The sequence below is a fragment of the Carlito syrichta genome, unplaced genomic scaffold, assembly GCF_000164805.1.
Source record: "Carlito syrichta isolate Samal-C Ts95f unplaced genomic scaffold, Tarsius_syrichta-2.0.1 Scaffold309812, whole genome shotgun sequence".
NCBI classification, from domain to species: Eukaryota; Metazoa; Chordata; class Mammalia; order Primates; family Tarsiidae; genus Carlito; species Carlito syrichta.
In genome coordinates this window covers 187,560-213,769 of record NW_007253908.1, presented here as the reverse complement: position 1 = coordinate 213,769, position 26,210 = coordinate 187,560, and the positions used below count along the sequence as shown (strand labels likewise).

General features: G+C 42.6%; 1 protein-coding gene across 1 annotated transcript in view; it reads left to right on the top strand.

Annotated features, from left to right (window-relative positions):
• Positions 1–26,210, top strand: part of MCCC2 (methylcrotonoyl-CoA carboxylase 2) — a 64,096-nt gene that overhangs the window by 3,606 nt on the left and 34,280 nt on the right. The window contains exons 2-5 of the mRNA XM_008067882.2: positions 1,598–1,682; positions 4,156–4,257; positions 17,173–17,300; positions 18,703–18,815. Of these exons, the coding sequence (XP_008066073.2) occupies positions 1,598–1,682; positions 4,156–4,257; positions 17,173–17,300; positions 18,703–18,815 (428 nt within the window). The remainder of the gene's footprint in view (positions 1–1,597; positions 1,683–4,155; positions 4,258–17,172; positions 17,301–18,702; positions 18,816–26,210) is intronic.

Here is a 26,210-nt window from a genome sequence, read left to right as displayed (position 1 = left end):
AAACCTCATCTCTACAAAAAGTAAAATTTTTAAAAATGTATTTTTCGACATCTTTATTAAAGCATAATGGATACGCAATAAACTATGTTATTTAAAGTATGCCGTTTGATGAGTTTTGACATACGTATACACTCATGAAACCATCACTACAGTCAGGGTAATGAATGCATCTAACATTCCCAAAGTTTCTCCTGCCCTTGGTAGCCCTCCATTCCTTCCCTGCTTCCCTCTTAGAGACTCAGCCAGAGGTTGGGAAAAAAAAGCAATTTGAAGTAATTCACACTATCTTGTCACAAAGTCTTTTTTTTCCCCTCCCAGCATTATGTTCATCTTAAAAGAAGAGTAGATGTGTGCTACAATTTTCTTGGCAACCTAAAGACAGATTAATCTTAAAAATATGCTATGTAGCATTCTTCAGGAAAACAAATTCCTCCTAGATACAGGAATGAGTCATGACTTGGAAAAGGTCATACTTGGAAGCTTATTTGAAATAGGTGTGAACTTATTTTCTCACTTAAATAAAAAAATGGTTTTCTTAAATAGCTGAACATTTCATTAGATAATGTCTATAGTAATATGAAGTTCTTGTGTACCAATGAAAATAAAGGAGTATGTCAATTATTAAACATGACAATTTTATACTTCTGTTCCTGCTTCCTTACCTTGATTTGCTGAGAGTGGGTTATAGATCCTCCCAAGAATATTGGAAAAGCTCAGTGGGCTTCCCAGGTACTGTACTTTTCTTTGTCAGGATGTGGGCAGTGTTGGGAAGCGTTGAAGTCGATTTCTGGGTCAAGACACTATAAAAAATGGGAGTTTTTAATTGCTATTTAAGCTGTTCAACATTCTCACTTGCTGGCTTAAAAAGTTCACTAATGGGTCACTAATGGCATCTTTAGGTAAATTTTCCTGTGCTTGTCATGGAAGTAACTTCTAAAATTAGCTTTTACCTGGCACAAAATAAGAACTTTTCAAATTTCACATAGCATATGGTACAATGCTAGCTATATGTAATATGTATTTATAAATGTGAGGATGAGGTAGGATTTACATGGAATTTCTTTTTCTTTTTTTGAGTTGGAGTCTTATTTTCTCACCCAGGCTGGAGTACACGATCACAGCAACCACAGCCTGGACCTGCTGGGCTCAGGTGATCCTTCCACCTTAGCCTTCCAGGTAGCCAGGACTATAGGCACATGCCACCATTCCCAGCAATTTTAAAAATTTATTGTAGAGACAAGTTCTCACGAAGTTTCTCAGGCTGGTTGCAAGCCCCTGGGCTCAGACAGTCCTCTCGCCTCTGCCTCCCAAAGTGCTAGGATTATAGGTGTGAGCCATTGCGCCCGGCCTACATGGAATTTCTTTAAGTAATGACTAGTGAATTCTGAACATGTATGATATACTCTAGGATCAGGGATAGACTGTTTGTAAATGCCAGTTCCTTATTCGGAATATTGACAGCTTGAAAGTTGAATAAATGATCTGAAAAATTAGCCTTTTCCCAAAGGAGCACTGTATTTTGGATGAAATAGTATGTTTTTCTGGCATTAGGTTAAATCTTACGTCAATCTAATCTAATCATGTTTTTTAATCATAGGAGGGGGTGAGAAAGCTCGAACACTTCATATATCAAGAGGAAAACTGTTACCCAGAGAAAGAATCAACAATCTTGTAGACCCAGGGTTGGTACATTCCTAGTTGCTAACTCAAGAGTGTTCTTTATTCTGTGGTACTTTCTCTGAATAAATTGTTCTGTTTTTCAGTTCTTTTTTTTTTGAGTCAGAGTCTCACTGTCGACCAGACGAGTGCAGTGGCACACTCACAGCCACTGCATCCTCGACCTGCTGGGCTCAGGTGATCCTTCCGCCTCAACCCTCAACCTTCCAAGTAGTTGGAACCACAGGCGCGTGCCACCATGCCCGGCTACTTTTTTGATTTATTGTAGAGATAAGGTCTTGCTATGTTGCTCAGACTGGTCTCAAACCCCTGAGCTTAGACAATCCTCTCGCCTCCATGTCCCAAAGTGCTTGAGCCACCACACCCAGCCTGGATTCCAGTTCTTATCGTAAGATTCAACAACATGTGTTTGTTGAGAGTGTCAGGCATTGTACCAGGCACTAGTGGTACATCAGTGAACAAAATAGAGAAAGATCTTTGCCCTACTGGAGTTTACATCAGGAGCATGAGGAGCTGGAAGGTAACAATAAACACCGTAAATTCTGTAGTATGTTGGAAGGTGGTGGGATGTCACAGGAAAAAGAAAAGGTAGAACCAGGGTAAGGGAGAGAAAGATGAGTTGCAATTTTCAGTGTGGTGGTGAGGCTGGGCCTCATTGAAAAGATGACGTTTGAGCAAAGATTTGAAGGAGGGAAGAGAGTGAGCGAGCCATGTAAGTATCTTGGGAAAGGGTGTTGCAGGCAGAGGGAAGAGCCAGTGCAAAGGCTCTGGGAGTGTGCTAATGTGCTCAAGGAATAGCCAGGCCGGTGTGGCTGGGGTGGAGCGAGGGAAGTGAGAGCAGCAGGGGATGTGTCAGATTGCGTAGTCTCATAGGCCATCATGAAAGCTTTGGCTTTTACCATGAGAGAAACGGGGAGCTATTATATAGGGTTTTGAGCAGGAGATGATTAGACACTATCTGACTTTTATTTTTTGGGTTAGAATCTCTCTCACGGCTACTACAGCCTTGACCTGCTGAGCTCAGGTGATCTCCACCTCAACCTTCCAAGTAGGTGGAACCACAGGCATGCACCTCCACACCTGGCTAATTTTTTGATTTACTGTAGAGATGAGGTCTCGCCATGTTGTTCAGGCTGGTCTTGAGCCCCTGAACTCAGGTAATCCTCTCATCTCTGTCTCCCAAAGTGCTGGGATTACAGGTGTGAGCCTCTGCACTTGGCTTTGATTTATGTTTCTGAAGAGTTATCGTGGCTGCTGTGTTGTAAGTAGATTGTGGGCAGCAAAGGTAGACATGCAGGGATTTGAGGGAGTTGGCCCAGGGTGGTCATAGTGGAGGTGGTGAGAGTGTGAGTTCTGCATGTATTGTGAACATAGAGCCAACCCAGCAGGATTTCCTGAAGGATTGATGTGGGGAGAGAGGGGTAAATAAAAATTCCAGAAGTATTTTTCCTTATGACATGTGCACACATATCCAATCAGGAGACAAGCACTGTTCACACCTAGTATAGATCCTTCTAGACATCTCTATGCATATGTGTATCAGACACCGACATTTTTTAAAACAAAAATGAAATCATACTAAATGTGTTTATAGACAATCCCTCTTCCTTCCACTTAATATATCTTGACCACGTAATTAGTGAGAGGTAGACTAATACAGTGGTTAAGAGCCTGGTCCCTGGGGCCAGATTGTTTATAAATGTGGAGATGAGGTAGGATTTATGTGAACTCCCAACTCTGCCACTTACTTGTTGTGTGTCCTTAGATAGGTGACTTACTCTCTCTGTGTTTCAGTTTCCTCATCAGTAAATGGGGATCATAATAGAATCTGTCTCAGGAGGTAGTTCTAAGGAGTAAATGAGTTAATGTTGCTTTTTTTTTTTTTTTTTGTGGTAGAGACGAGATCTTGCTTTGTTGCCCAGGCTAGTTTTGGACTCCTGGGCTCAAGAGTGATCCTCCTATTTCTTCTCCTAAGGTGCTGGTATTATAGGCTTGAGCCACCGTGCCTGGCCGAATTAATGTTTCTAAAGCCTGTAGAATACAGCCTGGCACATGAGAAGTGCTACACAAATGTTAACTGCCATTCTTTTTCTGTATTAATAAGCACATTGGTATTACTTCATCTTTTGAAATAAGTATCTAGCATTCTATTGTATGAATATACCATACCAATCCTTAAAATAGTCACACCAGATTTTTTTTTTTTTTATAAGAAATGGTGTCTTGATACGTTGTCCAGACTGGTCTCTAATTCCTGGGCTCAGGTGATCCTTCCACATCAGTCTCCCAAGTAGCTGGGAATATAGATGTAAGCCACCATGCCCAGTTTTAGATTTTTGAAAATAGATTTTATGTTCAACAAGCATATTTGAAACATTGTCCCATTAAAGAGAACTCTTTTTCTTTCCCATGCGTTAACTGTTTAAATGTGTATTTTTAAATGACATTGATCCAAGCAAAATTCTTTCTTCCTTTCAGGTCTCCTTTTCTAGAATTATCCCAGTTTGCAGGTTACCAGTTATATGGCAATGAAGAGGTCCCTGCAGGTGGCATTATTACTGGCATTGGAAGAATATCAGGGTGAGTATTCTACCTATGCTCAATAATGTGAGTCAGGAAGACTTTGATGAGACCTAGGCATCCAGTGCTCACTTTGCATATTAGTATGCAAGTTTTATGCTATTTGTATTATTTAGAACCGAAGCATCTTTTTCAGACCTGTATTAGATTCACATGTGGAGCTTTAGAGACAAACAAGAAGGGGAAAAACCCCAGAAAAGACCTCCCTACATAATCAGAATCTCCAGGTGTGGGCTTGGCATGTATAGTTTTCAAAGACTCCACAGGTGATAGCTTGCACACCTGCAGTGAAAACCACTGTCTTAGAGGAGTAGTTCTCCAGATGTGTTCCCCCAGGGAGAATTAGCATAGTGGGAGCTTGTTAGAAATGCAGATTCTCAGTGGGCACGGTGGCTCATGCCTGTAATCCCAGCACTTTGAGAGGCGACTCATGCCTGTAATCCCAGCACCTTGGGAGGCAAGAGGATTGTCCGAGCCCAGGGTTTGAGACCAGCCTGAGCAACCTGATGAGACCTCGTCTCTACAGTGAATCAAAAAATTAGCCAAGTAGTTCCAGCTACACGGAAGGCTGAGGTGGAAGAATTTCCTGAGCCCAGCAGGTCAAGGCTGTGGTGCCACCGTGAGTGTGCCACTGCGCTCCAGCCTGGGTGGGTGAGGGAGACTCGGACTCAAAAAAAACAAAACCAAAAAAAAAGAAAAGCAGATTCTTGGGTCTTCCCCAGAAATACGACATCAGAAGCACAGGGAGCAGGGTCCAGCAAGTCCTCCAAGTTCTTGGGTGCCACAGTTTGTGAACCACAGTAGACTTAGAACATCTAGATTGCTAGAAGTTGAATTTATTTGTATATACGAGGTGGGGCTCTCAAAAAAAACAGAATTATCTTTTGGAGGATGGGCTCCTTGTAGTACACTCGGAATTTGTTCCTCTGGATCAAACGGTCAGCTGTTTTGATCAAAGTTTTCATGTGGAAGTTTTGAGAAGGTTGCATCCTGAATTGTGGAAGAAACATCCCGAGTTGTGGCAAAACAGGTGACTGATTCTTCCACTGTGATAGTGGGCCTGCCTGTACCATGCTGAGTGTTCAGTAGTTTTTGACCAAAAATGGCGTGACCCCTGTGCCTACCCTCCCTATTCATCTGATCTCACTCCAAGTGACTTTGTTTTGTTTCCCTGGATTAAAAAAGTCCTCAAAGGACTCAAAGGGAAAAATTTTGCCAGTGTGGAAGAGATGAAACAAGAAATTGCAGAAGCATTAAAAGGCATCAAAATTGATGAGTTCAAAAACTGTTTTGAGCAGTGGAAAAAGTGTCTCCAGAAGTCATCACCAGTGAGAGCAAAGAGCAGGTGGCCAACTCTGTGTTTGTGAAGTGACTGCGGAAACGGATCTTTGAGGTGGTCTACATGACGGAGCCTACTGATGAATACTGCGCGCAGCAGCCCAAGGAGTTTGATGGCAAGAGCCTGGTCTCTGTTTCCAGGGAGGGTCTGGAGCTTCCCGAGGATGAGGAGGAGAAGAAGAAAATGGAGGAGAGCAAGGCGAAGTTTGAGAACCTCTGCAAGCTCATGAAAGAAATCTTGGATAAGAAAGTTGAGAAGGCCACAGTCTCCAATAGGCTTGTGTCTTCATCCTGCTGCGTTGTGACCAGCACCTGTGGCCAGACAGCCAACATGGAGTGATCCTGAAAGCCCAGGCCCTTCGGGGCCACTCGATGATGGACTACATGATAGCCCAAAAGCACCTGGAGGTCAACCCTGACCGCCCCATTTTGGAGACCATGACAGAATGCAGAGGTGGACAAGAATGACAGGTCTGTCAAGGACCTGGTGGTGCTGCTGTCTGAAACTGTTCTGTTGTCCTCTGGCTTCTCCCTAAAGGATCCCCGGATGCACTCCAGCCACATCTACTGCATGATCAAGCTGGGCCTTGGCATTGCTGAAGATGAAGTGACAGCCGAGGAGCCCAGGACTACTGTTCCTGATGAGATGACCCCCCTGCCCCCAGGGGTGATGAGGCTGCATCTTGCTTGGAAGAAGTCGATGCAGAGGTTCTATCTGTTGCTCTCTGTGTAGTGTTCCCATGGCTCCCACCCTTGGGTGGCCCAGTCCCACCTGGCTCCCTCTGCTGTCTAGTGTTGTTTTTCTCCTGGTCTAAGGCAGGAAACAAGGGCCTCATCCCCCCCTAATTTGACAAGATTGGATGTTGTGTGTCATGGTTTTTTTGTTTGGAAATTAAAGTAGTGACATAAAAAAAAGTGTCTCGATAGGTGGATTGCATCAATTGGAGAGTACTTTAACGGTGACTGAAGTCTTTTTTTTTTGAGTTGGAGTCTCACTCCGTCGCCCAGACTGGAGTGCAGTGGCCATTCCCAGCCACCGCAGCCTCGACCGGCGATCCTTCTGCCTCAGCCTTCCAAGTAGCTGGAACTACAGGCGTGCGCTACCACACCTGGCTGATTTTTTGATTTATTGTAGAGATGAGGTCTCACCAAGTTGCCCAGGTGGGTCTCGAACCTACGGGCTCAGGCAATTCACTCACCTCAGCCTCCCAAGGCGTGGGATTACAGGCTGAGCCACTGAGCCCGGCTAGGTGACTAAAGTTTAAACACGTAAGAATAAATACACAATTTTTAATAAATAAATTCTGGTTTTTTTGGGGTCCCCCTTGTGTTTTTGTGTGATCTCACATTTATCATGTAGTTACCGTGCCAGGCACTGTAGTCAACACTTCCCATCCATACTTGCCTTAACCCTTATTACAGCTCTGTGAAATTGAGACTATCGTAGTCATCACCATCCTACAGATAAAGAAATAGCCTTAGGGAGTTAAATAACTTGCTAAGAACAAGCCACGGGAAAGCTCAGCTTTGATCTCAGACATTCTGAGCTGGAACAGTTGCTTTTGACTCAAAATGCTGGTTTATATGTTTTTGGTATGTGTTCCTTCAACTTCTCCCCATGATCCAGCCTTCCAGGGAGGGTGACTGCGACCATTCACCGTGGTTGCTTCTTCCTGGATTTCGCTTCCCTCCTTTATCCCCAAATTTCTCTCATGGCCCCATGCCTCCCCCATAGCTCTGCTTAATGTTCATCCAGTGTGGAGTCTTATGGGGACCCTTAAAAGTCAACTTTTTAAAATGATGAGCTTAATGCAGAATTAAACCAAATCCATACATCATAGAACTACATAGTTAGGTAAGATGGTTACTTACTTTTTTTTGAGTTGGTGTCTCTACCTTGATTGTGGTTGGTTGTAGCCTTGATCTCCTGGGCTTAGGCAGACCTTCCATCTTAGCCTCCTGCGTAGCTGGGAGTACAGGTGTGTGCCACCATGCCCAGCTAATTTTTTTTTTGTAGATACAGAGTCTTGCTATGTTGCCCAGGCTGGTCTCAAACTCCTGGACTCAAGCAAGCCTCTTGCCTTGGCCTCCTAAAGTGCTGGGTTTACAGGCATGAGCCACCATGCCTGGTGGATAGTTACTCTTAATGATGCTTCCATTTGTAATGACTGTCAACACATTGGAACATGCTCTTCCACCTTTTTTCCCTGTGTAGATGCTAATATTTTATTATATTTTATGCTTTATAGTCTTATTTTCTTGCTTTGTGCCTTGTTCTGTTTATAATGTTCTCAAATTGTAAGATAATTGAATTGCACTTGGGAATTGTCCAGATTCAGGAGATATCAACCTTGGCCAAAATTCTGGCTTCATCATTGTAGCCATTTGACCTTCAGCGAATTGCTTGACCTCTCCATACCTCAGTTTTCTCATCTGTAAGTTATGATGCAATATAAAATGGAGTAATAACATATTCGTGATAGGCAAATTTTTCAGTTTCCTAGTACTGAGAGCGAGTGAAAATAAAAAAAATCTGAAGCTGGTTGCCGCAAACTTCTGTTGTTAAACACAATGCAATGATCTTTTCTAAATTGTTATGATACAGCTGAAAACTGCAGATGTATCCAGTATTTGCCTGAGACACCACTCTGACTAGCATTCTGTACTTTGTATTTTTATTTGAATTATAAACCGAAATATGTATTTTATATATACATTTCCTAGTTTACATTGCATCATTACATCACTATCTGTCTCATCATTAATAAGTTCACTGGATTCACCTTTGACCTCGGAAATCTCATCGACATATATTTTCATTTTCCATAATTATGGCAAATTATCTTTAATGTTGAAGTATGAAAGCCCTGAAATACCAAAATACAAGTATACAACCCTAATCACAACAAAATAATAACCAACTTGCAATTTCTACCGACAATGTAAATCAATAACAGCATTGCGTAGTTGATGTTAGGTAATTATCTCAGTTAACTTTCTCCTTGCCTCACTATTCATTTTCAAGCAAAATATAACAACACATACATATGACAATGTTGCAGCATTCAGAAACAGAATTTTCAAAGACGTAAGCTCACGTCAGTGGCAACCAGGAACAGAACTTGGAATGACGTAAATTCACATCAGCAATCACGAGTGAGATAACAGTAGGTTGTGAAGACTGAATGAGAAGGTTAAATGAGTCATGTATTGTTTAGAACAGTGCCTGGTACATAGTAATGGCTTAATAAATTAATGATGACTATTTACAAAATTATTATTAGTGGTATACGGTAGGATATGTGGATAGGAAAGAAATGATGAGAATTTATTCAATATAAAGAAGATATTTTGAAATATTGCAAAATTAACAAGCTTTAGAATCAGAGGGGAAAAAACATTTACCCCAGTTTTATCATCTAACATGATCGACCTATCACCTTACTGTTTTTTGTTTCTCTGGTTACTGACCATATCCTCTATTTCTTCAGGAAATCCTGCTGGACCCACCCAGACATCTATCTTAAGGGCCTCCATTCCTCCTATTCCCACTGATACCAATCGCTTCACACCCGGCTACTTCAGCTCTTACCTTACAGTAGTAGCTGGTTAACTGGTCTACCAGTTCCTCCTTACTTCTGCTTCCCTGTGGATCAGTTTTTCACATACTATCCAGAATGATCTTTAAAAAAATGTACATCAGGCAGGGCTCAGTGGCTCAGCCTGTAATCCCAGCAGTTTGGGAGGCTGAGGTGAGTGGATTGCCTGAGCCCTGCGAGTTCGAGACCCACCCAGGCAACTTGACGAGACCTTGTCTCTACAATAGATCAAAAATTGGCCGGGTGTGGTAGCATGCGCCTGTAATTCCGACTACTTGGAAGGCTGAGGCAGAAGGATCGCCGGAGCCCAGCAGGTCAAAGCTGCAGTAGCTGGGAGTATGCCACTGCACTCCAGTCTGGGAGACAGAGTGAGACCCCAACTCAAAAAAAAAAATGTACATCAGATTATGCTTACAGCCCTTCAGAGGTTTCCCATTGTTCTTATTTATTTATTTTTTGATTTTAGAGGTGGGGTCTCCCTATGTTGCCCAGGCTGGCCTCCAACTCCTGGGCTCAGGTGATCCCTACCTCAGCCCCAGAGTAGCTGGGACTATAGTGTGCACCACTGCACCTGGCTCTTCTTAGAATAAAATTATCTTATGTATATGTTATGATGGCTACAAGGTCCTGCATAATCTGACTCCTGTGTCTCTTCAGCTGACTTAATTTTCTACTACTTTTTTGTAGCCTCACTGGCTTTCTGATGGTTTTGAACCCACTAACCTTTTCTTACCCAGGACTTTTCTGCTTCTGCCCCCCGCGAAGTGGCTGACTTCTGATTTTCCTTTACTGTTCAGCTCAGATATCCCTTCTTCAGAACTTTTTCTAGATGTTCCCATTGGACCAAGCTCCCGCCTCACCAGTCTTTCACAACTCCCTGTTTATTTCCTTTTTGGTACTTATCGTGCACTATTGATCTTGTTTACTCATCTGTTGGTGTCTTCACTGTCTTCCCCCTCCATGAGAATGTATGTTTCATTAAGGACAGGGATTTGTCTTATTCAGCTCCGGTACCAGACCACTGTCTGGCATGAAGTAGGTATGCAAATATTTCTTGATATACATTTTATGTAGTTAAGATCATAGCAGAGATAGCACTTAGTGCTTCACTATTTTACTAGTTTAAGCAAGCATTTTTTGATATTTATAACTTCTGTTGGCTTGTCTTGTACGATAAGTTGGTGATTATTGTTAGACATTTGTGTGCTCATCAGTTTTTGTCATTCTAAAGCACAGTGTAGTAAATGAATATCTTTGTTCATAGTGTTTTCCTGTTTTAAGTTATTTCTTCAATTCCTGGAAGTGACAATATTTAAGTGGAATAATTTTTTAATGGTTGTTGATACAAATATTTTTAAAAGGTAGGTTGATAATAACAGCCTCTTTGTTCACTATTGTATAAGTGTATCAGGTTTTTTATTTTTGCTTTCATTTATCCGCACCCCCCCCATTTAAAAAATAGTTGGATCTGCTTATAGAGTCATGAAATAGCAGTAGACAGCATAAATGAAAAATAAGACTCAAGTTAGGAGACAAAATTCCTAGTCTTAAGCTAGGAATAATATAATACTTCCTAAAATGACTACCCTATTAAACCCAAACATTTACAGACCTCTCTCTCTCGCTCTCTCTACACACGCACACACACACACACACACACACACACACACACACACACACACACACACACACGTATGTATGTATGTGTATATATACTGGAGAGATTGTGTTTTTATTCTGTACATGCTTATGATAAGTTTAATCAATTAGGCACAGTAAGAGATTCCTAACAATGATAACAGAGAACAGTCAAATAAAATCATGGTGACTTGAACACAAGCACTGAGAGGCTCTGTCGGTGGATGCGATGACTGGGATGGCTGCTGAGTCACTAATGGCTGGGGGGTGGATTCAGCGTGGAGATGCTGGGCAGAGGGAAGATTCATGTCCCACGTGGGATGGAGCAGCCTGCAATTTAAAACTTACAAATTGTTTATTTTGGGAATTTTCCATCAATATTTTCAGACCGCAGTTGACCTCAGGTAATTGAAACTGCAGAAAACGAAGCCTCAGATGAAGGGGAATCTTATTGTGCTGTTAATGGCCTAAGAATGTGGCTCTGTGCTGTCAGGCCTCAAGTCTGCACCGCTGACATGAATAATAATCCTGTGAGACCACTGTAAGTCTTTTATTACATCCTGGAGCTGAAAAGAGCAAGGTCTTCCCTTTCGTTACCCCCTTCATGCTTTAGGATCATGACTTAGCTGTGTAGAAACTAGAAGAGGGAGAGAAACACGTCGTTCCTCAAGAGATCCGTGAGAGAGTGCACAGTCAGTTGTGAGCTAAGATCTGTTCCTTTCAACATGGTTGTTGACAGTTCCTTCCAGGTATTTTTCAGAGCCTAGGCCATTGAAAAAGTCATTCAACTCCCTTTTATCTTTATTGCTCTTTTATACACTTTGGGATAGTGCTGGATATCGGTATTAATTCTAAAATAGAAAAACTATATTTTCTTCTGTATTCCCACACACTTCTGACACCAAATGTGTGGAGGTTTTTCCCACAGCAGCCAGTTTCCAGGTCTTGGTGGACACCAACTGGTGTCCGACTAACTCAATTCTGTCCTAACTGCCCAGAGTTAGGACAGAACCCACAGGCTCAGGGCTCAGTCTTACAAGACTGGCCCCCACTTCAGATGCCAGCTCCAAATCTGGGCTCCCTGCATTTCTGTCTCATTAGTTATAAATCAGAGGCTCTGATGTCTCCCTCCTGTATTCAATAATTTGCCAGAGTGATTCACAAAACTCAGGGAACCAATGGCTTATGTTTGCTAGTTGATTAGAAAGGACACAACTCAGGAACAGCCAAATGGAGAGGGTGGCAAGGTCGCAGGCAGGACCCCCTCCAGGCGCGCCACCTCCAGTACCACCACATGCTCACCAAACTGGAAGCTCTCTAAACCCTGTTGTTTAGGGTTTTTACGGAGCTTTTGTTATATAAGCTTGCATGGTTGACTAAATCCTTGACCATAGTGATTTAACTCAAAGTCCAGTTTCCCTCTCTTCCCCAGGGGTCAGGAGTGAGGCTGAAAGTTTCAACCCTTTAATCCCATGATTGGTTCTCTGGCAATCAGCTTCCATCCCCAAGAATCACCTCATTAGCATACACTCAGGGATCGTTCAAAGGGGCTTATTAGGAATAACAGGTAACTTCATCACTCAGAAATTGCAAGGGTTTTAGAAGGTTTTTCCAGAAACAGTGTGGGGCTTGTGTACCTGGATATGTACTTCTTTGTTTTTGAATAAGAGTCTCACTCTGTTGCCCAGGCTGAAGTGCAGTGGCTCACTCACAGCCACTGCAGCCTCGACCTGCTGGGCTCAGGCAATCCTTCCGCCTCAACCTTCCAAGTAGCTGGAACAACAGGTACATGCCACTATGCCCGGTTAATTATTATTATTATTTTTGTTATAGAGATGAGGTCTCACCAGGTTGCCCAGGCTGGTCTCAAACCCCTGGGCTCAGGCAATTCTCTCACCTTGGCCTCCCAAAGTGCTGGGTTTACAGGCGTGAGCTACCATGCCCAGCCCAAATATGTACTTCTTATATGTCACAGGCTTCATGATAAATTCCAAAGGAGACACCAAGACATTTAATGAGAAATCTTGTATGGGATTAATTTGCAAACCAGTTTCACATCAGTGACTGCCAGTGCCACAAATAAAACCAGCTAAAGAGTGATTGAGCTGCAGCCCTTCTCTCTGGCAAAGTCCAATTCCTTAACTTTGGTTTATGAAGTCCCATAGGACCTGATCTCTCTCTACTTCTCTCACCTCACCCTTTTACTTACACTTGAGCCACCTTGGTACTTGCTGTTGCTTGAACACGCTAAACTCATTTTTGCTTCAGACCTGTACTCAAGCTGTTTCGTCTGCACAAACTGTTCTTTGGATGACTGGTTCCTTCTCATCATTCTCGTCTCCATTCAGATTTTCCTAGGCTTTGCACTTAGAAGCATGCACTCTACAGTGAAGCTACCTGGATTTAAATCTTGGCTTCACCATTTATTAGTTAGTGGCTTTGGGGCAAGTTGCCTAATTTCTCTGAGCGTGTTTCCCCTCTAAAATGAGCTGTGTCATATATCTAAAGTCTACAACAGTACCTAGTACAGAGTAAGTGCCGGGTAAGTAGGCTGTTACTATTATTTGACTGTTCTAGTGTAACAAGGCCCCCACCACAGTTACCTTGTTTTGTTGTATCTTTTACCTTGTTTTGTAATAATTAGTACTGTAATTATCCTATATATTACCTTATATTATATCTTCATAGCACTTAGAAGCAGAAACTACTTTGTGTGTTTGCTGACCTAGTTGTTGTTTGCTACTCCTAATGGTCCTCCCACTGGAACAGACTCTCTGTGGAATCAGGAATTTTGCCCTTCTTGTTCACATCCTTAGTACCTAGAATGGGATGTGGCACATAGAAGGGACAGAAAAAATATTTGTTGAATAGATGAATGAATGACAGCTATGAATTTACGGTTCGAGTTATCTGTGCAGTTATTTCCAGAGGAAGCTGTGTCATACTTATATAAAAATGTTTTTTTTTTAGTTTTTCTAGCTTTTTTGTTCTAGCTTTTTTTGTTGTTGTTGTTGAATAAATGAATGAATGATAGCAGTGAATTTAGCCAAGTTATCTGTGCAGTTATTTCCAGAATGAGGCAGTGAAGCTGTGTCATGCTTATATAAAAATGTTTTTTCTAGCTTTTGTGTTTGTAGTTGAGGGTGGATACTCCTTATCCCACAGTGATACCAAATTGAGATTTAGGTACCAGAGCACAACCTTGTGTAATATAACTGCAATTTTTTAATTTTATTTTTTTTGAGTTGGAGTCTCCCTCTGTCGCCCAGACTGGAGTGCAGTGGCGGCTCCCGGCCACCGCAGCCTCGACCTGCTGGGCTCCTGCGATCCTTCTGCCTCAACCTTTCAAGTGGCCGGAACTACAGGCGCGCACTACCACGCCCGACTAATTTTTGATTTATTGTGGAGACGAGGTCTCGCCAAGTTGCCCAGGTGGATCTTGAACCCGCGGGCTCAGGCAGTTCACTCACCTTGGCCTCCCAAAGCGTGGGATTACAGGCTGAGCCACCAAGCCCAGCTATAACTGCAAATTTTAAACTCTGTAATAAAAAATCTTTTCAGACTCTCAAGTTGTTCTCTGTGAATATCAATAACCAGAACTTTTTAATAATTTAAATGGATCATTCTTAAATTTAAAATGTGGTTGAACACTTTATATTGTCAGTACTCTTTCTCTGACAAATGACTGGGTTTGCTCAAATGAGTTTAAGCACAAAAAGAGAACTCATTGACTCTCTTTTCTGATGAGATTGGGCATGGCTGGATTTAGGAGCCCAGATGGTCCGACCAGCTCACAGCTGTTTTCTGCTGCTGGCCCAGTCCTGCTCTGTGTAGGCATTGATCCTAGGCAGGCTCTCCAAACCCAGAGACAGAGAGATGGTCACAGGCAGTCCCAAGTTTGCATCCTGTAAGTTTAGTAGCTGCAGTGGAAGGGGAGGTCCCAAGGGCTTAGGCTCAGGTTCTGCACCCATTGCTGAGCCTCAGGCTCTGAGTAGAAAGCCTGGTCCATGCGTCCACTTTCCAGGGTGGGCTCTGGTCAGTCCCACTTGACCCATGTGGGCCAGAGATAGAGAAGAGGCAGTTTCTGAAAGTTCAGTTCTGCTGCCAAAATAACAGATGCTGGGCAGGCAAAACCAATGCAGAACTTTTGAGAGCTCGTTTTATTTTGTGTTCTGTGACACGTCTGTGACCTTTCAGTGGACAAGCAAATGTGGCTATGTCTCTTATCCAAGGTCGAATACCTAGCAGGACCATAATTTCCCTCTAGCTCCGGGTGACTTCTCCACTCGGCCTCTTCCAGTACTGGAGCTTCTTAGGCTTCCTAATGCTGCCCCTACCGGCAGGGAGGTGTGGATGCACTCTGGAGGGCTGGGTTCCCCCAGAACCCGCCGCCATGAGTCTAAGGTTCCTCTTCAGTCTAGTTTGTTTAACGGTAAAGTCATTACACGTTTACGTTCCACTCTGTGCAGTGCTCCTTGTCATGTAGAAAAAGGCTTCATATGACCTAGTGCCTGAAACGTATGCTCCAAGAAGAGGCCTGTTTGTCTTTTGGTGAGTCCTGCTAGCCTCACGTCCTCATATCAGAAGCACAACACAGCCCTCCGCTGGATGTTCAGTTGCTGTCCTCTATTTTTAACAGGGATTCAATGAGTTACTCTTTATTGTTGTTTTTGGGGTATGTATGTGTGTGTGTGTGTGTGTGTGTGTGTGTGTGTACATGTGTGCATGCATGTAGAGCATGGTCTCACTCTCTTGCCAGGCTCGAGTGTGGTGTTGTGATGGTAGCTCACTGCAGCCTTGAACTCCTGGGCTCATGTGATCTTCCTGTTTTTTTTTTTGCCTCCTGAGTAGCTAGGACTGTTGGTGTGTACCGCACTGCCTAGCTAACTTTTTCAAAAGTTTTTGTAGAAATAAGATCTTGCTATGTTGCCCAGGCTGGTCTCTAACTCCTGGGCTCAAGCAATCCTCCTGTCTAGGCCTCCCAAAGCATTGGGAGCACTGTGCTTAGCCCAATGAGTTACTCTTTAGAGCTCTAGACAATATACAATGAGATAACAAAAACATTATAAATATGGATAAAATTGGGTTGTGTGAAGAACACATATTTTTATTGTCTCCAATTTCAAGTGAACCTCTGACCTTAAGTTTTCTGGCAGTGCTGTACAGTTTCCCTGACCAGCTGTCTTCACCTGCTTCTCTCTTTGTTACCTGTGTCCTCATATCCAATAAACTGGTTTTGGTGAGAAGAGCACTGTTGATGACTTATTTTACCTTTCATATGTTTTCAGTGTATTATTTTGGAGTTTGCATTCATTGTGACTTTTCAGGAAGGTAATTGTTGTGTTATAGACGTCTTTTAGTTTTATAGAAAACCATATAGCTATGGCCAGGCACAGTGACTCACACCTGTAATCCCAGCACTTTGAGAGGCCAAGGCGGAGGGTTGCTTAAGCCCAGGAATTTGTGAAGAGCCTAGGCAAAGACCTTGTCTTTGCAAAAAATTTTTATAAAGTTAGCCAGTCGTGGTTATACACACCTATAGTCCTACCTACTTGGGAGGCTGAGGTGGAAAAGTCACTTGAGCCTAGGAGGTCGAGGCTGTGGTCATGCCACTGCCGTCCCAAAAACCATATATGTGTGTGTGTGTGTGTGTGTGTGTGTGTGTGTGTGTGTGTGTGTGTGTGTGTGTAACATTAAAGAACTTTGAATATATGAAAAACAAATCTTAGTCCTCTTGACTGGTTAGTTTTCATTTTTGTAAATTACCTTTCTAGTTTTTCTTTTTTTTAAAAAAAGTTTTATTGTAGAGATGGGTCTATGTCACCCAGACTGATTTTGAACTCTTGGCGTCATGTGGTCCTCTCTCCTGCACCTCCCAGTGTTGTGATGACAGGTGTGAGCACTGCACCCAGCCCAAATTACCTTTCTAAAAGGAAACCTAGAAGGCTTATTATGAGGGAATTCCTTATTCTTAGGACTTGGATTTTTTTTTTTTTTGGTATTATTATTATTTTGTTAGGACCCTTTCATTCAAAGAACAATTATGAAATCTGGCCTAGTTTATTATTTTTGTACTACTAAATAGGACTGATGATTCTTTAAAAATCAAGTGTCAGTTTGTAAACTTGTTAAAAGTAATCATTTTGTATTATATAAATGTGTATGTGAACCTCTGATTAAAGCTACCTTTATATCCTAAGATTGTCAGCTAATGAGTGAAATTGGTGATATGTACTAGAAGTTGAAGATCATCTTGGAGTGTCTCGTAATGAGCATAACTGGCTTTCAATCTTGAAGACATCTCTCATATTCTCTCTCCAATGACATTTCTGCCTTTCAGAGTAGAATGCATGATTGTTGCCAACGATGCCACTGTCAAAGGAGGTACCTACTATCCAGTGACGGTGAAGAAACATCTACGGGCCCAAGAGATTGCGCTGCAAAACAGGCTCCCCTGCATCTACTTGGGCAAGTCATGAGAGTTGTAAAATCAATTGCTGTTAGCTGGTAAAATGCAAGACTGCTTAGAGGCTACATAGATGACATTGTCAACAGGTATTTTAAAAGCCTGTTGATTTCTCCCATAATTGCAAAGGAAATGCATGTTCTTTGCTGAACACTCTAGAGGGGAAAGTGAACAAGAAAACCGTGGCAGCTTTTTCTCTATATGTGCAGAGATTTGTTTCTTCTGTACGTTTTGTTTCTCTGTTAATTATTGTGGGTTCAAACTATGGAAGACCGATAGCTCATATTTATAGGTCTCTTGAGTGCCAGGTACGTGTTAAATGCTTATGTAGCACATAATTTGAGCAGATGTAATTTCAACTTTAATTTCCAATGAAAGTAAATTTATATTTGAAATGAACATACATATGAATCAAAGGGTATATCAGAAATAACCTCAAAGCAAAGCGGTTTAAAATGGGTACCTCTTGGATCTAATTAGTTTAGTTTGGTAAAACTCCAACACACATTGATCACTTCTGTGAGTATTCGACAGGTGCTGATGCAGCAGGGTCCCTCTCATCCCAGGAAATTGAATTACCTGGTTGACTCACAATGTGAACTGCTTTGCATATAGAAAAAATCAGCAAATGAGACCCAGCTGCTTGCAGGTGCTGTGTGACACCATCAGGGGTACAGTGAGGAGGATTATGTTGTTTCTGTCTTTGGTGAGCTTGTAATGAATTGGAGACAGGATATGATGATAAAAGATATAATGGTGGTAGACTCTCAGTATGTTCTGAACTAAATGCCTTACATATGTTGTTTCATGTCATCCTAATGACAAGTATATGGGATAGCTGCTTTTGTTATCTTCATTTCGTTGGTAAGAAAACCGAGGCATAGAATGGCATAGGAAGCACACTGAGGCATAGGAAGCACACCTCTCCTCACACAGCTATAAAGTAACAAGTTTGTTTTGAATTTAGCTGACATATGTATCCATCACTGCAGTCTGCAGTAGAAACAGTGTTAGAAGGCACTGTGTATAAATTGTCACATGAATTCTATAGATGGTTCTTGTATTGGTTTAAAAAGGGGAAAGATACTTTTCTAGCTTAGCTGACTAAAAAATTTATGATGTTTCTGGACCTTCGGCTGATCTAGAAGAAGAGAATGTCCTAAACACTTCAAGGAGAGTTTGGCACAAAGGCAGGAAAGCCTAATGGGCTTGGGGCAAACAGCGATTCCTTTTGGCTATATTAGAGGGTTGGAGAAAGAGGCTCTGGAAATAGTTTGGCAAGACAGGGCAAGTTTTTTGTGAATGTAATTAAGAACTGATGATATCATCAATACAAGTCTCCCTGTGTGTAACCTATTTTGTTCCTAGAGATGTGCTTATTTTTCTAATTTTCCTTGTCTTCAGTTGATTCCGGAGGAGCAAACTTACCTCGACAAGCAGATGTATTTCCAGATCGAGATCACTTTGGCCGCATATTCTATAATCAGGCAATTATGTCTTCTAAAAATATTACACAGGTAATTTTTCATATTACAGTGTTGCTTTTTGCTCCAAATGCCTTTGTTAATTAGGCACTCTGGGATGACTTAAAAACGAAACAGTTTAATACAGAATTTAATCTTTTCCCACAGAAAGTATCTTAAAATTGTCCCTGCTTAGAATCTTTTGATAATTATAGAAATACTCCTATACTGTTATAAAAGTTATTTACCCAAGGAAAACAGGCTTTAAAAAGAAGGGGCCTGAATGTGGTGGCTCACACCTGTAACCCCAGCACTTTGGAAGGCTGAAGCAGGAGGATTGCTTAAGGCCAGGAATTCTAGACTAACCTGGGCAAGAGACTAGCAACACCTAGTACGTTTAAAAAAAGAAAAAAGAAAAAAGAGCCAAGTGATTCTAGCTATTGGGCCGGCTGAGGTGGGAGGATCTCTTTTTTTGTTGTTGTTTTTGAATTGGAGTCTCACTCTGTTGCCTAGACTGGAGTGCTGTGGCCGCTCCTGGCCACCATAGCCTCGACCTGCTGGGCTCCAATGATCCTTCCGCCTCACCCTTCCAAGTAGCCAGAACTACAGGCATGCGCTACCACACCCAGCAAATTTTTTGATTTATTGTAGAGGCGAGGTCTCATAATGTTGCCCAGGCTGGTCTCAAATCTGCGGGCTCAGGCAGTCCTCTCACCTCGGCCTCCCAAAGTGCTGGGATTATAGGCTTGAGCCACCGTACCCAGTCAATGGGAGATTAATAATGCAATGTTTAACTGTGAAAATGAGTGCACTAAAATTGCATCCAAAAACATAAGTAGGTCTCAAAGAAATATGTGGAGTAAAATAATGGTAGAATAAATATATAGCCACTTACCACGTATTAAAGGTCAAATACATCCAATCATACTATGTATTACTTGTACATAAACAAAACCTGCACTTGGGAATGTTACACTCAGTGTTAGAACCAGGGTTGCCTCAGGGAGGAGAAAGGAATAAGGTTGACAGGGACACCTGTGGTGTCTGAACTGTTTTATTCCTTTAGAAAAATGATCTGCGGTGAGTTTGACCACATGTCAAGACTTGTTAAGACCTTAACGAGCTGTTTATCTTATTATTCTGTGGTCTTTTTTGCTTGGTTGAAGTACTTCATGATACTGATGCTTATTCTTGGTTTCCATTTCCTTATTGGATTTCTTAAGTTTATGATATTTTTATTCATATTCTAACTAGTCTTAACTTGCAATGACTGTATCTCTTTTTAGTTTTCTACTAATGCAGTGGGTTGTGGTTGTCTGTTGTGTATTTCTCTGTGCCCCAGTGACCTTGCCTGCCTCTGTGCTTTGTTCGCCTAAGTAGAAACTTCGGCTTTGCTTCCTCTCACCCAGATGGCCCTTTCATCATCCTGTGTGAGAGTCTTATTGTGGTCATCGGTTTCATCGAGGAAATTAGCCCATTTAATCTGGTATTTTAATTTATGTAGCTGACCTTTTATTAGTCTCCTGTGGCTGCTGTAACAGATGGCCACAAATGAGGTAGCTTAAAACAACAGAAATTTATTCTCTCAAGTTCTGGAGAGAGGCCAGAGCTCTGCAATCAAGGCAGTGGCAGGGTTGCACTTCCAGGGAGAGTCTGTTCCTGGTCTTCTCCAGCCTCTGGAGGCTCCAGGTGGTCCCTTGGCCGTGACTGCCTCTCTCCATTCTCTGCCTCCCTCTTTACATGGCCTCCTCTGTGTGTCTGGGTCTCCTCTCTTCTCTCTCTTCCAAGGACAGTTGTCATTGGGTTTAGGGTCCGCCCAGGTAATCCCAGGTGATCTCATCTCAAGGCCTTTAGTTCAGTTAAGCCTGCAAAGATCTCTTTTCCAAAAAAGGTCACTTTACAGATTCTGAGGATGCAGGTGTAGACATGTCTTTTGGGGAGCCACTCTTTGGCCCCCTATGACCTTCACCATCTCACATGCTTAGTCTTTGCTCTTTCTGCCCATGAAGCTTCTGGGAAAACTATAAAAAGGCAACCAACTTTTAAAAAATATTTATAGAGGATCCGCTGTATGCCAGACATTGTGCTGGTAAATATAGCCAGGTGGGGTCTCTCGTCCCTTGAACTTAAAGTTTGAAGTGCTTTAAAAGTCAAACTTTTTTAGAATTAAAAATGTACATATTTTTTGAATAAGCAATACCTGCCTGTAACAAAATCCAATATGTCTGAAGGGCATTTGATTGAATATCTTTCTTTCACCTATTTTATTTTTGTTTATAAAAAATTTTAGGCTGGGCGCGGTGGCCCAGCCTATAATCCCAGTACTTCAGGAGGCCAAGGTGAGAGGATTGTCTGAGCCCATAGGTTTGAGATCAGCCTGGGCAACTTGGTGAGACCTCATCTCTACATTAAATAAAAAAAATTAGCCAAGTGTGTTGGCTCGTGCCTGTAATTCTAGCTACTTGGAAGGCTGAGGTGGAAGGATTGCCTGAGCCCAGCAGGTCGAGGCTGTGGTGGCCGTGAGTGTGCCACTGCACTCCAACCTGGGTGACAGAGTGAGAATCTGACTCAAAAAAAAAAAAAAATTTAGCATTAGTGTTTCTTTAACTGAGCTACTTCTTTTAGCATTTATTTTTTTCTGTTTCACTTAAATAGAAAGTTTAGACTTTTAAAGTTTGCTTTCCTATATTTTTGTGAACCTCTTGGAATTTAAAAGGAAATTTCTAGCTGTTATTGTATATGGAGTCTCCGTAGTACCTATCCTGATTTTTTTTTTTTTTTTTGAGTTGGAGTCTGTTGCCCAGGCTGGAGTACAGTGGCACACTCATGGCCACCACAGCCTTGACCTGGTGGGCTCAGGCGATCCTTCTGCCTCAGCCTTCCAAGTAGCTGGAACTACAGGCACGTGCCTCCACACCTGGCAAATTTTTTCTTTGATTTATTGTAGAGATGAGGTCTCACCAAGTTACCCAGGCTGGTCTTGAACCCGTGGACTCAGACAATCCTCTCACCTTGGCCTCCCAAAGTGCTGGGATTATAGGTGTGAGCCACCATGCCTGGCCTCTATTTACTAACTTTACTACTTGTTTTATTATTAAATACTTTGGCTTAAGTGACTGATAAAAACAATTTTTTATAGTTTATTATATAAATCAGTCACTTGTAATTCTAGTTATGTTATGTATTCATTTTAGTCATAAGAACTAGCTTCCTTATTCAGATTCAGTTCCTGTTTCTCTCAAAGGTTTGTTGTTGTTTTTTTTAATTGAGTTGAGGTCTTGCTATGTTGCCCAGGCTGAATTCAAACTTCTGGTCTCTAGATCCTCCTGCCTTAGCCTCCTGAGTAGAGATTATAGGGGTATGTTACTGCACCCAGCCCTAGGTTGGTTTTTAATTAATGTTATTTGCCTTACCCATTGTAAATCCATTTATCCACTTATTTCTAGGAGCATCTCTATTGACAATCATCTCTCTCTTATTTCCTATATCTCTGTAGGAAGAAGGATCATCTGAGTCCAGAAGGCGAGGCTGTGGTGAGCCGTGATCGTGCCACTGCACTCCAGCCTGGATAACAGAGTGAGACCTTAACCCAAAAAAATGTGGACAGATTTCCTCCCGAGCTTCCCACTTTCAAACATTTCTTTTGCTCTCACGGAGAAAAGATAGTTAAACTAGCTACTTATTTTTGTATTCTTTTCTGTTTCATCTTTTTTCCCTTTATGGGATATTTTAGGATTCCTTATTTGATTTTGGAGTTTAAAGACTTGGTATGCTGGTGTCCAGCAGTCTTTCTGTGACTCTCACGCCGTGAAGATACTTCTCCTGGTTCTTCTCCAAATCTATGGCCTGATGCCATGATCTTTGGCATTTTTTCATTTCCCTGTGCTATGGTTTGAATGTATCCCCCAGAAGCTCATGTGTTCAAAACTTGGTTGCCACTGGGGTGGTGCCAAGAGGTGGGGCCTTTGGGAGGTGGAGCCCTCATGCATGGATTAATGCCATTATTACAGGAACTCGGTCCCCTTTTCCTGCCTTGTCCTCTCTGTCCTCTCTCTCGCCCTTCTGCCTTCTGTCCTTCTGCCATGGGGAGACCCTCATCAGGTGCCAGTGCCATGCTCTTAGACTTCTCAGCTTCCAGAACTGAGAGAGAGAAATTTCTTTTCTTTATAAATTATCTGGTCTCAGGTATGCTATAACAACAGCAGAAAGCAGACTAAGACTCCTGGTTGTGGTTTCTGTGTTGCTGCTTTTAAAGTGCGATTTGGGGCTGGGCTTGGTGGCTCAGCCTGTAATCCCAGCACTTTGGGAGGCCGAGGTGAGTGGATTGCACGAGCCCGCGGGTTCGAGACCTGTCTGGGCAACTTGGTGAGACCTCATCTCTACAATAAATAAAAAATTAGCTGGGTGTGGTAGCGTGCCCCTGTAGTTCCAGCCACTCAGAAGGCAGAGGGGGAAGGATAGCCGGAGCCCAGCAGGTCGAGGCTGTGGTGGCCGGGAGCGGCCACTGCACTCCAGTCTGGACGACAGAGTAAGACTCCAACTAAAAAATAAATAAATAAATAAAAATAAAATAAAATAAAGTGTGATTTGGAATCCTGCTCAGAAGTGGGACCTTAGTACTTGTTTTCTTTAGGTTTCCTGTTGCCGTTTATTTTCACGCCTTTGTGATTGTCTAGTTTGCTGTAGATTGGCCTTTGCTCTGGTGCATCAGTTCTCATGTCTCACTGTAAGCCTCACTACATCAGCAACAAGGTGTGTTTTTTTGTTTTGTTTTTGTTTTTTATTTTTTTGAGTTGGAGTCTCACTCGGTCACCCAGACTAGCGTGCAGTGGCCGCTTCTGGCACTAGCATGCAGTGGCCGCAGTCTTGCCTGCTGGGCTCCAGCGATCCTTCCGCCTCAGCCTTCCGAGTAGCCGGAATTACAGGCGCGCGCTACCACGCCCGGCTGATTTTTTGATTGATTGTAGAGATGAGGTCTCGCTGCCCAGGCGGGTCTGGAACCCGCGGGCTCAGGCCATCCACTCACCTCAGCCTCCCAAAGGCGCGGGATGACAGGCTGAGCCACGGAGCCCGGCTTGTTTTGTTTTTAATTTGAGTTGGCGTCTCATGTTCACAGCCACCACAGCCTCCACCTGCTGGGCTCAGGTGATCCTTCCACCTCAGCCTTCCAAATAGTTGGAACCACAGGCGTGAGCCACCTCTCTTGCTGGTGTGTTTGTTAGCACTAAGAGTTTATTTCTTCTGGAATAGGCATCATTCGTTTAGCCATGTTGAGTTGCCGTTCCTTGGACCTTTCCCTTGTTTTCTTCGTCTTTCTGCCTGTGTGCTCTTCTTTTTGAAAATGTGCTTAAAAGTATTCTCGGGTTTCTCTGCTTCTCTCTTACCTTACCTCCTTCCTTCTCCCTCCTTGGCTTAGCCTATTATTATTACTTTTAATTTTGAGTGAGAGTCTAACTCTGTTGCCCAGGCTGGGGGGCAGTGACACCATCATGGCTCACTGCAGCCTTGACCTTCTGGGCTCACATAATCCTTTCACCTCAGCCTCTTGAGTGGCTGGAACTAACAGGTGTGCACCTCCATACCTGGCTAATTTTTTTTATTTTTGTGAGACAAGGTCTCACTATGTTGCCCAGCTGTTTTTGAGCTCCTGGGCTCAAGCAATCTTCCCATCTTGGCCTCCCAAAATGCTGAGATTATAGGTGTGAGCCACTGCACCTGACCTGTTACTATTATTATTTCTGAGTCAGAATTTTACTCTGTCACCCAGACTGAAGGGCAGTGGCACCATTATGGCTCACTGAAACCTCAGCCTCCTGGACTCAGGTGATCCTTCCGCTTCATCCTCCTGAGTAGCTGAGACTGCAGGTGCATGCCACCACACCTGGTTAATTTTATTTATTTAGTTTTAATTTTCTGAGATGGGGGAGTCTCATTCTATGGCCCAGGCTGGAGTGCGAGTGTGTGATCATAGCTTACTGCAACCTTGACCTTCTGGGCTCAAGCAGTCTTCTCTTCTTACCCTCCCAATTGACTGGGACTACAGGAGCATACCACTAAGTACCTCATTGTTTTAAAAATGCATTTCAACCTGTGATGGAGATGGATAGAGACTGGGAGAAATGAAGCCACTCTGACTGCTTTGAAACTCTCCTATAAAAAGGTTGAGGTAGAAACAGGAAATTCTGGGTAAGACTGACTTTTGTATTCTGTGTGCATTTAAGCCTGCCAGTTGGCACAGATAAGCATGACTACTGTAGAATCAGCAGTATTGACCAGTCAGTATAGTTGATAATGTTCTTAAATTCTTGACAGCTGTTGATTTGAGATGTGTATTTTGTGACTTTTATTTTTTAATGGTGACTTTTCAGACAGAGGCAGGAAAAATGTGATACAGGTAGTATCTGCTTTCCAGAAATTACTTTGAATTGAAAAACAAGTAAGATGAGAGATTTAAAAAGTCATATTATTACATTTTTAATGGTTTTCTATCAAGCATTGGAACTGTTTTCCCCCTCCAAGTTATATTACACTTATCACAGTATTCTTCTGAACTGGATAGTATTCTACAATTTTTCAGTGGAAGAATAGAGGTCTAGAGTTTACATAGCTTTTCTGAATTAGGTATGAAACCCCTTGACTCCTCTCAGAGACCTTTTCTGTAGGGCAGGCTGCAGACCTACTGTATGTAATTGGTTTTTGGTACAATGAGAACCAGTCTCTATTTGTTTAGGCAAGACCTGGAGGGTAATGAAATTTTGTCTGAGGGCTTTCCAGATGATTACTTCGTTTTGTGGCGTCTCATTTCTTTTTACTTTTTTGCTTGCGCCTTCTGTGGAGGTGATGACATGTATTGTTACTCTCAGTTACATTTCATTCTCAGCCTTCTCACTGCTTTCTTGCTCTTGATTCAGGTCTTAGAATCACCATGGTCCTCTTCACTTTGCAAGAGAGATTTCTTGGTTTGTCCCTGTCCCAGACTGGTGACTGGATGGAATGTCACCTCTCAGTGGTGTTCTTTGGCGTTCACCTTTGTCCTGAGGCAGATGAAGTCCCTGTAATGTCTTTCCTGGCCCGAATGCCTGTGTTGTACCTCCAGCACAAGCCAAATCTATACCTCTGAGCCTGGTTAGAAAAGTTTGGTCATGTGTCTTATGTCTTTTTAGTATCCTCTTGGTGGAAAATGCGTACAGTTTTCTTTCTAGGGTTCCAGATCATTTGTCCAGTAAACCTTGTCCAGTGTGGCCTTATGTAAGGTCTTTGTTGTCTCACAAATGAATGCTTTGGGACATGAAAAGTTGTCTGTGCTGTTTGGTCTTGGGATCCCCGTGCTTTGTGAGAGGGAAAGAGCAGCTACTTGGGAGGCTGAGGCAGAAGGATTACTCGGGCCCAGGAGTTCAAGTTTAGCCTGGCAATGTAGTGAGTTGCTGTCACTTAGGAAGGAAGGCGGGG